Source organism: Melopsittacus undulatus, chromosome 1, assembly GCF_012275295.1.
Source record: "Melopsittacus undulatus isolate bMelUnd1 chromosome 1, bMelUnd1.mat.Z, whole genome shotgun sequence".
NCBI classification, from domain to species: domain Eukaryota; kingdom Metazoa; phylum Chordata; class Aves; order Psittaciformes; family Psittaculidae; genus Melopsittacus; species Melopsittacus undulatus.
In genome coordinates, this window is record NC_047527.1 from 93,116,239 (window position 1) to 93,127,771 (window position 11,533).

An 11,533-nucleotide genomic window follows, 5' to 3' on the forward strand; every position below is an offset into this window, starting at 1 on the left:
AGGCAGTAGGTTCCTTGCAACAAGACTTGCAGGGTGCAGCCTTGCCATCTTGTTTAGATTATTTCAGCAGGAGAATTGAGTTTGCAGAGGGAAGCTAGCAGGGTGGACTGAGGCAGCAGTGGCAGGGGTGGCAGAACAAGAGATGTGAGGAAGGGGTAAGTACTTGTCCCTCCTCTCCAGTCAAACTGCTTGTTTCTATTGAGGCAATTAGGAAAAGTGAAATTAGTTAAAGAAAAAAACAAAGCAGACAAATTAAACAGCCACAGTTGTTTCAATTAAACTAAAATTCATTAAGCTAAGTGAAGTTCATTTTAAATTAAAGTGTGTCTTCACAGAAGTTCTGTACCATTTGGAGCACAGGATGCTGCTGCAGTGTTGATAAATCTGTACAGAAAACTTCTTGGTTCACGACCAGGAGGAGCATGTGCCATTTTAGGTGGGGGTCAAGTAGCCTCTTGCTGTTAACATTCTGATCCTCTTATTCTTTTCCAAACTCAAAGGAAAAACAAACAAGCAGAAACCACCATGCTCTAAATTCACAAGGTCACAATAATATTCCTCTATTTCCTAGTGCAGACAAGCCCTGAATCTACCAAAGACTGAGATACAAGTAGCTGGTTCTCTTTGCAAACAGGCTTGTTTTTAATTGAAAAGCTACCATATTCTTCAAAATACTTCAGGGTAGTCTGAAGGTTTGCTTTCAGGCAGGATTTCAGTTTTGACTGATTTATGCAATTGAATGTGGGGCCTGAAGCTTGAAAACATGAAAATGACCACCAGATAGCCTAAGATCCAACCCGCATTATACTTGAAGCGAACAAAAGGTTTGAGATGTACCAGCCCAGCAGGCTTCTAATTCTTATTTCCCTTGACACAAAGACCTTGAAAACTTAGGATTAGAAATTATTCTAAGTGTTTAAACTCTTAAAAGAACGTCTATGAAGTGCATAGATGCTACATTTGTGCATGAAAACAGCAAGTTCTTTAGTAAGATCCAAGCCCTTTGTTGGCTTCTAATTTGGAAGAAGTGGATACTTCTGCCCAGTTTGAGCACTGTTTGGTTATGAGGAAATGATAATTATAAATTATATCAGTCTCCAATAATTCACTTGAATTTTCTGTAAGCTGTGGAGTCTGGCACTGATGGAATCTGTCATTGTGTTCACCTAAGTCCTGCTTAATTGCATGTGAAACACTTATCTTACAAGAGGGGAAAATCAAATCCTGATGAAAGCTGGCTATCAGCCTGATGAAGGAGTGTCATAGGGGAGTTTTCGGTATTGCTGCCAGAATAAATAGGTACTAAAAATACTATTAAGAATTCACATAGTGAAAGCCTAAGTAAAAGTAATGCTATATGTATAAGACTAATGGAAGTATTTGCATTAAAAAAAATGTTTTATTTGCTCATGTACCTGTGACTTTTGGAAAAGTACATCTTGAAATACAAATAAATACCCAGTAGTAAGCTGTGTCTTAACGCAGAGATTTGAGAGATTTCTTCAGTAAAAATGAAAGAAATAACTGTAATATATATCCTCTCACTTCTGGATGCTGCTTTTAGAACCGAAATGAGGAAAATGGAATTTATTTTTTCTCTTTCTTTCTAAGCTCCAAAATCTCCTTCAGAAAAGACTCGGTATGATACATCACTTGGCCTTCTTACAAAGAAGTTCATTCAGTTGCTGAGCCAATCTCCTGATGGGGTCTTAGATTTGAACAGAGCAGCAGAGGTCCTCAAGGTGCAAAAAAGGAGGATTTACGATATCACCAATGTACTGGAAGGCATCCATCTCATTAAGAAAAAATCCAAAAACAACATTCAGTGGATGTGAGTATTTATTATACTTTTCTGTTCCTGCTGGCTGATTTCACTGTCACAGTGCAGTGGTGTCTTTCTCCTCCCACTTTCCAAAACTGTGCTCCAAGCAATTATCCAAAATGCCTTCCCTCAGGATAAAGCTTTGTTTTTCCTCTGAAGACAGGTTTTCAGTGTATAAATAGTGTTTGTCAGGGAAATTAGTAACTAGTGTTTTGTCTGAATACTGGATTAACTCATTTGGTTCTGCAAGTGAAGTAAGTTTTTGGGTATGCATCTCTACTTAGTGCTTTCCTTCATTGTCAGGATATGGTTAGAGGGTAGCTAGAAGCAAGGTTTTGGAAGTGCTTAGAAATATTTAACTCTTCCATCTAGTGGTACTTCCAAAATGTGTTGTCATGATAAAAAGATGCTTTCTCTGGAAAGCATTCTTTTTTGACTCTATGGACAGGTTTAGGGAGAAAGGGCTAAGAACTTGATCTGGAGTGCAAAACCCTGTCTCTTCCTTTTCCTGTAAGGTAGGGTCAAGTTTTACAAATGAATCATAGAATAGTTAGGATTGGAAAGGACCTTAAGATCATCTAGTTCCAACCCCCCTGTCATGGGCAGGGACACCTCACACTAAACCGTAAACACTTCATCCAACCCGGCCTTGAACACTGCCAGGGATGGAGCATTCACAACCTCCCTGGACAACCCATTCCAGCACCTCACCACCCTAATAGTAAAGAATTTCTTCCTTACATCCAGTCTAAACCTCTGCTGTTTAAGTTTCAACCCATTACCCCTTGTCCTGTCACTACAGTCCCTAATGAATAGTCCCTCCCCAGCATCCCTATAGGCCCCCTTCAGATATTGGAAGGCTGCCGTGAGGTCTCCATGCAGCCTTCTCCAGGCTGAACAGCCCCAGCTTTCTCAGCCTGTCTTCTGAAAGAGTGTCTTCCTTCTTTGTACCCATAGGGGCTGCAGTCTGTCAGAAGATGGTGGCATGCTGGCACAGCGTCAAGGCCTCACGAAGGAGGTGACCGAACTGACTCAGGAAGAGAAGAAACTGGATGAGCTAATCCAAAGCTGCACCCTTGACCTCAAGCTGCTAACAGAGGACTCAGAGAATCAGAGATATCCTTTTTCCCAAAACCTCAAAGCTGGCCAGTCTCCTTGCTGTGTCTTGTAACATAATACTAGGAGAATACCTCTTTGTAATGTGATACAAAGCATTAGAAATTTCAAGTTGACTAACGGGTTTTAATGTAGTTCTTATATAGATGTGACTTAAGCCATTTGCACCTGTACTGCTTCTGGAATGTCCCAAACACAAAGGAAAAAAGAAAACGTGGTATATGAAGGGGCCCATTAATATTAATATTCATGTTCATGTAGAGCAGAACCAAGAATTTAGCTGATTGAGTGAAAACATCCAACAGCTCTGTGCTTTTTCAACTGCTGTGATCCTAGAGCAAACCCTGTGCCTCGGTGTGCAGCAATTGTAAAGGCATGCAGACAAAGTCTTTGCTGATGTAACAATTGTCTGTGTACTCATTACTTTTTAATTTTTAATTTCAAACTGATGTGTATATAAATTACAGACACAGAGAGAAGTTTAGTCTGAAACTTGCAACAAATCTTCAGATTCCTCTGGTTAGAGAATCTATAATAGAATATCCTAGACATTTTGAGAGCTCATGAAACCTTTATTTTGGACGATTTAACGTAAGAGCAATGCTCAGTTGCATATGGTTCATACGACTTATGGTGATTTGGCTGTTAATACCCCTTGTAATTAAACATTTCTCATTTTCACTAGATTTCCCACCTATTGGCAACGGAAGAAAGCATTTTATTAAATGCTGATGTGAAAACTTTTATTACTTTATGTAGTGAGTAGTTCTTAAAGAGCACCTAAATAAGGTGGATTTACTCTCTGTCTTGAAGGATAGAAAATACTATGGGAGTGTCAGTAAAAAGTATGTGAACTATGTAAATATTGTCTTTTCACTAGATTTCATACGCATCTTGAGATGTAAGCAGAGATCACCAAATGGCATAGGGAGTGGCTCAGCACTGCCTTCAGCTAAGAGCTTGATCTGTGAAGAGATTTAAGCAAGACAAAACTGAGCATTACAATTTTCTATTTTTATTTAAAGTGCTGGTTCCTGTGAATAGAGATCTGGGCTCTGCTATTGGTGGCTCCCATGGGGAGGAGGGATCAGGATTATTGTGTTGGCCTCGTACTTTTGGATTTAGGAGAGTGTGTTCCCCAAATCCTTCTGTGTCTAAGTTTACAGGTAATACTAGTGAGTACTGAGGAAGGAATGTAGAAGTGTGAAACCTTCTGAATGTGTCCTACTGCTGTCTTTTGCTCACCTCACTGAACACTGCCATGAGATGACATGTGAATGCTCATGGAGCTGAGAAACCTCTTCCTTTGCCTAATTACTGAGGATGAAGTTTCTGCTTTTGAAGGTTTTTTCTTTCTTACTATTAGGTAATGTGCTCCCTCATCTCCCTTACAAATGGAATCAAAGTAAATGATTGCTACCTTGAATGGTTGGGGATATGCCCAGCATTAGCATGGGGAGCCTTCAGCTACAGCAATGAAGATTGTTGTTTTATTTGAAAACAATGCAATCCTTTTCTTTGTTTGCATAGTGACAGCCACTGTTGCTGTAATATGTATTCTGCCTTTGCAAACCTTACTAAATCTCACTAAAGGAACGGTGAAAGCCTTGATGAAAGCTGTTTGGGTAAAAGCTGACCTGTCGTTTTGCCTCTTGACTTGTTTGGTCCAAGTTAGACGTGAGATGCATTGGTGCTTTTTGCTTGGGCAGTCTGTCTTGCTGTATTGCATGATAGCAGTCTACATTTACCAAAATGTTTCACACTTAAACCCCCGAGAAGTATAATAATAAATTAGGCTTTTTATTTGCATGGCATAAACATTACGGTAAATATCTTGCAGATGATGAAAGTAAAATGCTGGAAGTGCTTGCACGTAATTGTGATCATTTCAGTTATTTTCATGACTAAAAGCACTGTGACATCTCTGTTATACCGCTCAGGATGTGAGGTACCACCAAACACTACAAATCCATGTTAAACAGCAAAATACTCCACACTTATACAGATACCAACCTTTTGCACTGTGAAGTTGTTTAATTGTTTAAACAGGTTTTTGAAATAATTTCATGTATTATATAGTTATATATACACATGAATGTTGTATAAAGATTTATACATTTATGTTTTGTTGTATAAATGTTTACAGTAGCCCCTAAAATGAAAACTGCAATAATGGTTTTGTTGATGACCTCAAAAATATATTGTGTGTGTGCATCTGCATCATGCAACTGAAAATTCCTTTAAATTCTTTTCCTGTGATTTCCAGTTCTCTGCATTTTGATAGCAAGTGTGTAAAGAATTTTGCTTTGCGTAGCCTGTGGGTAATTTCAGGCTGTTGAGGTTTGCTTATGTAGCCTTACATGTGTAAAGGAGAAGAGAGAAGTACTCAGCGTAGAGAATCCCTTCTGTCCCTAGGTAGTGGTTCAGCTGTTAGACTAAAAGGAAGTTGTCACACAGTTTAAGTGCGCTCACAACCAGCATAGATGACAGAGAGCTCTGGGGTAAGAGCAATGTAGAGAAAATGGAAAAATAAGTGAAAGACTTCTGCCTCTTCCAATAGTCTGGATATGTTGTCACCTGGGTTGGAAAATTCCTTAACACGGATTACATTAGCTTATGTGACGTACCAAGATATTAGAAAAATTAGTGGCCTTAAAGACCAAACTGTTATAGTTGTGAAAGCTCCTCCAGAAACAAGACTTGAAGTGCCTGACCCAGTGGAGGTAAGGAGAACCTGGTGTTTCCTGACAGCTTAAATATAACTTTTGTGTAGATGGAGCAAGTGTATTGTGAGTCTTACTGCAGTAACTGTTGCTCGAGTTGGATTATATTGGCATACAGTCTATGTTCATCTATTTTACAAACTTAGGGATGTTGGGTTTTTGTTGTGTTTTGTTGTTGTGTGGTTGTTTTGATTGTTGATTTTGTTTTGTCTTGGGGGGGCAGTTTTGGTTGAGGTTTTTGTTGTTGGGTTGTTGATTTTTTTTTTTTTGGTTGGTTGGTTTGGGTTTTTTTAATAAAAAGAAAGGGGAACTTTTAAAATCAGTTTGCACAGGGCAGTCATTATTTGTTCCTCTTACTTCCAGCTTTCCTTCAGAGTAATCCACACTATTTACAGATATTCTCTTCTGCCATATTTCATGTGAAGAAGAGTTCTTCCTTAACAATTGAGATTTCCTGTTTTCAGCCATGTAAAATCTTCCTCTTAAGAGATTCAGCTCTTCCCCCCCGCCCCCAACACTTCATGTAGTTTTAAAGTGCACGGGTAACTCAATGCCTTAAGCATCTTGCTGACTCTCATTGCTGATATCCTAATTTATTGCAACATATTTTCATGTAGGATTTTTTCCTGAAGTATTACAGTTATTGTAGAAACTTGTGGTTTACTCCTAGAACCCATTCTTGCCCATCTTTCTTCCATCATCATCTTTGCTTCACTGACACTCATGCTATACATCTCTGTAAAACATTGTACATTGTGCTAGTATGCTTTGCTATGGTGAGGTCTGAAGGAGGTGGGGATTTCCTTTCCTATGTTATTGTAAGTACTTCTGCTTCTGAAGCTATGTTCATCTGTGTCCCTCTTCTGTTGCCCGTTGCTACTCAAGCCACATTCTGTCTCTCTGAAGGCTTTTTTTTGTGTATGAGATGTCTGACTCACTTTGTCACCCTCATTTTGTTTCTTTTCCTTATCTCAGGTAGATGTCTGGGGTAACTTAGCTGCTTCTTTTACCTATGCCACAATTGAAGGGAAGAAGTTCTTCAGGTGGCTTTTCTGTGAACATATGGTCAGGAAGTAGCTTTACTTTTCTTCATTCCTCTCATGGTTTTTGAGCCCCAAGATTCAACTACTCCTGGGGTTTTGTCTTTTGGTGGCAAAAGTGTGCTGCTTTACAGTTCCTAGTTGTTATGACAGACCCAAGTATGTTGGACAAACTTAAGTAATTTGTACAAACCACTGCTTTAGAGCTTAAAAAAGTGTACCTAATTTCTTCACTTAATGAGCAATTAGAGATGGGGTTAACCCCCAAACTTCTATGTGTTGTATTCATACTTCTGCATCATTCGTTCATCCTTAACAGTTGCTTGTTTTCCAAAAATTATTCTTCACTTGCTTAGGCTCATTAACTTCATGATTCATTTTTTTTTCTTTATTTTTTCTTCCTTTTTTATTTTGGATTTTTTGTTTTCTGCCTTTGCCCTTGATTTCCCCTTTGAACCGAGGTGCAGGTTTTAGAAGAATAAATCATTTTTCTACAATGAGGAAGGGATGTCTTTTATCAGTATCTATAAATACACACTGTTATCGTTGCTTGCTTTCCTGTTTCTTTCACCTAGGCATTATGCTTTGATTTTTTTTTCTATTTTTTTTTAATTCAGTGAAATCAGGCACACAATCATTAAAATTAGTGCCTAGGCTTCTCTTATCCCCTATACCCAATGTATTTCATTTACAGCTTCAGGCAGTAAAGTTCTATTTCTTCCTCTCATTTGCAGTTACAGTTTGGTGTCTTTTTTACATGCCCCAGTCACTCAACAGTACCTTCTCCAACTCCTGCTCTTTCCATCTCCTTTTTTTCTAATTATCTAAAGCACTGCTCTAAGCACACTTAAATGTTTTCTTTGCTCTGGGGCATCCCTGTTTAGTTGTTCTCTGTATTTGTAAATGCTGTCTATTATGTTACATAACTGCCAGAATGCAAATAGTATGAGGACTTCTGAATTATTGTGTCAAAGGGCACAATAAAATGTATTTGAAACAAGTCTGCAAAGAGGTATATAAGGCCTGTGTTCGTGCTTTTTAAAACTATTAATGCAATACAGCTGGAGCAGGTTTATTTTTAACTACTCATCTATGATTTTTCCATCATAACACAAAGAGCAACTTTGCAGATGTTCAATGTCTATATATGTCATTTTGTTTTGTGGCATCAATGCATCAAAGTTAAAAATGTAACTTCTTATGGGGAATTATGAGTTCCTGTTATTCAGAACCACCATCAGAATTGCTGCCTTGAGGGGGCAGAAGGACTTACATAAGAAACTTTGGGTGAAGAAAATGTCATCTGTTATTCTCTTTTTGTTATTTGGAAGAACTTCGCTGATAAACAGGGAAACAGCATTTAGCTGTTTGAGTCCAGCGTGAGTAAGTGCTGAAAGTTGTTGGAGGAGTGGGAAAGATGTTTTGGCAGCCTTTTAAAGCAGACACATTTACATAAATAGATCTAATAATATTGTTATGAGTGTAGCTGTGACTTCCATCCCACAGTTCCATTCCACCAGAATGCTCCAGGTTATTGTGGTTGTAACAAAATGTTAGAAGTTCAGTCCTTTGCACCTCTCTGGTTATGATACAACACATAAACTGTTGGGCTTCTGAGATTTGTGCACTAGAGACAGTGAGAGAAGTTTTCATGCTCTCTTCTAGTCTACATCAGCCAAGGCTTTCACATCTTCAAAAAAATGCATGGGGGACTTCACATTCTTTTGATTAATAAAAAGTGTATTCAAACACTCACACCACAGTAAGAATTCACTTTGTATTGTCCATATTCTGTTCTGTCCATTGATATAACACCTAACTGATGCTTGGTGGGTTTTGGTTTTTTTAGCAGAGTGCATTGATACATTTATCTAGTACTCAAGGACCTATTGAAGTTTACCTGTGCCCAGAGGAAAACGATGCCCTCAGTCCAATGAAAACCTATAGTCAGGACCACAATGGGAATATTTCCAAAACCATTTCCAAAGGTAAGCTTATATCTTCGTAATCCTAATGGCCATCCTTCGTGCTCTCATTCAGGATTTCATTTTGAACTTCAGATATCCAGCTTTTATTTGTTAGCCTTATTTTTCAAAGAAGTGAAAAGCTAAGGTATTGATTTTACACTGTGCCTTTCTGGTTTACCTAGTGGGAAATATATTCTCTTCTCATCAGTTGTTTAAAACAATTTTCCTATTTGCATATAATGTGTAACCAAAGTTTATGCAATATTGAAAAAGAAACAATTTTGTTCCTTTTGTATTTTCAAATAGGGCAGTAGCAGCAAAGAGTCACCTTGACACAAGAGAGAGAAATCCCTGTGTATGGGTATATGCAGCTACACAGTGACATAATGTCACTGATGACATTTCTTCCCTAGAAAGCTTTCACTTTGGCTTGAATTCCACCAAAAAATGGGCATTTCTTACTATACCTGATTTCCACTCCTGCTCCCACTCTCCTCAGTATTTGTTTAAACCTTGTAAAATAAAATTTTGGTAGAAAAGTCAGTGGTGACAGCAAGATGACAATTTCTGAGAAAGCCTTTTGTAACATCAAAAACAAGCTAGAAACTGCATGGAGGCTATTTCTTGCTGAAATAATGCTTTATGAAAGGCCCTTTATTCAGTGTCTACTTTGACCTGTGTCTGATACTTCTAATGAGAAGAAATGTGTTATCTTTATTTTTTTTTTCTCTCCTTCCTTACAGAAGTGGTTTCTGCTAACTCAGGACAAGGTGACTGCTCAGTAAATATGGCAACAATCTCTCCATTGGCTTCTCCAGCCAACCTTCTACAGCAGACCGAGGACCAAATTCCCTCAAACTTTGAAGGACCATTTGTGAATTTGTTGCCTCCTCTGCTTCAGGAAGATTATTTGCTGAGCCTTGGGGATGAAGAAGGCATCAGTGACCTCTTTGATGCTTATGATTTAGAAAAGCTTCCTTCATTGGTGGATGAATTTATATACAGCTGATTCTCTAAAATGCTGTCCATGTCTAAATCATATTTTTAATGGAAACAAAAAGCCTGCCATCATTCAGAGTTGTCCCCTCCTTACTATAAAATAGCATTATTAAATAAACTAGGCTCTCAAACAGTGCTGATATTTTAGTTAAATACTCCCTAAAATCTATAAACAAGTGATGGCTTTTACATCAAGGCCTTCTCCTTGACCCTCAGCTCCAGCGCCCTGTGAGTCAGCAAGCGCAAGCAGGTGACTGTAAATGTTTTGTCTTCACACTCCCCCAGTCTCTGCTTACTGTGACAAGTGGGCTTACGGAGAAGGGTTCAATGAACTGGTTTAGTCCTAAATAACAATTTTCTAATAGTATTTTCAGGTCGTGCCTTCTGCAGAGAATGCATGTCTTTTGAGCGTCACAACATGGATTGTACCTGCAGTGAACATAAATATGAAGTAATGCGAAAGTGTGAAATGTGGGAATATTTAAATTGCTGTCATAATGCTCATTTTGAGCTGTGTATATGTCTCATTATGAGGTCAAATACTTATGTCCTTAAGAGCTTTTAATAAAAAAAATACACTGTAAATATGGTGTATATTGCAAATATTGAAAAGTATAAAGTTCTGCCACTTCTAGTAGTAATCTCAGATTTTTAAAATGCTTGTGTGTGCGCGCGTGTGAAAGTAGGTTTTGTTGGTCGTTTCTTTTTAACTAGAACGAAGATGCACAGTTCAATTTTACTGCCCCAGTGTGCATTAGAACTGGTACATAAATTTTTGTGGTACTAAGTGGGGCTTTGTGTTAAGTGCCTACTAGAGATGCACTGTGGGTTTTTCCCTCTATGGAAAACACTTATGCCAAGCTTTGTTTGTTCAATATATCAGATTTATCTCAGTGGGTTTAGCTTCCTCTGCTTACAGCTTTTTATAACTCTCTTCGCCAGCAAAATGGAACTAATTTTTTTCCAAAGTACATAACTGTAAGTACCACATCGACTGAATTGCATTTATTTTTTGAAGATCTTTGGTAGTATAGTATAGTATCAATATTTATTTTTTGAACGTGAGAGGAATTCCAAGAAGTCTTAAATAATTTTTTTTTCTTAGTGTAAAATATGTTGCCATGTTCTGGGCTAAATTAATGTAATGTTGATTAGATGATGCCCATATAATCCTTTTGTTTGCATTACTGTTGTGCTTATCTGACATACTCAGAAAATTAGTACTATTTGTACTGTAGTAGAATATGATGTATGCAGGTTTTCTGGTACCATTGAGTTGCTGCTATGAAAGCTCACACATGAAAAGGCAAGAAGTCACAGTACTAATAAGAAAACTGTATGACTGTGTGAGTTTTGGAATATAACAAATGTATAAAGGGCAACACAAAGAACTGTTAAACAGTGTTAAGTGTGTGTTTATATGTACAAATGTGTGCATAGATCATTCAGCAGTTGTATTTAAGTTGATGTATGTTCTCAACTCACACTTTAGTTATCTAGCAGTTTTGTACAATAGAATTAATTTGTAAACACTGCCAGGATATTTTCTAGCTGGTTTGTAATTTTTTAAGAGTTTTTTTTAGATGTGGATCTGTAAATAAAATTGTAGTATTTAAAGCCTTGTAGAAGAGGAAAGTAAAAGTTGTGTGAGCATGAAGACTTGCGAGACAAAGGGGCACTTTTGTGAGGAAGAGAAAATGAAGACTAATGCAGACCATCTTTTTCTTTTTTTTTTTTATTTTGTATAAATTTAACTAACTTGTCCCAATGTGTGTGGGCAAAATACTAACCTACCTTAGCTTTGCATTGTATGCTAGTTTAAAAAGAAAATACAAAATAAACCTCTGTAAAATACTGTAAAAAAAA

At 37.7% G+C, this 11,533-nt stretch overlaps 1 protein-coding gene across 3 annotated transcripts in view; it reads left to right on the forward strand.

The window, feature by feature from the left end:
- E2F3 (E2F transcription factor 3) overlaps window positions 1-11,533 on the forward strand; it is a 43,183-nt gene extending 31,650 nt beyond the window's left edge. For all 3 annotated transcript variants that reach the window (XM_034064975.1, XM_034064986.1, XM_034064981.1), the window contains 5 exons: window positions 1,612-1,831; window positions 2,780-2,938; window positions 5,547-5,661; window positions 8,551-8,689; window positions 9,412-11,533. In XM_034064975.1, coding sequence (XP_033920866.1) covers window positions 1,612-1,831; window positions 2,780-2,938; window positions 5,547-5,661; window positions 8,551-8,689; window positions 9,412-9,677 — 899 coding nt within the window. In that variant the 3' untranslated portion in view covers window positions 9,678-11,533. The remainder of the gene's footprint in view (window positions 1-1,611; window positions 1,832-2,779; window positions 2,939-5,546; window positions 5,662-8,550; window positions 8,690-9,411) is intronic.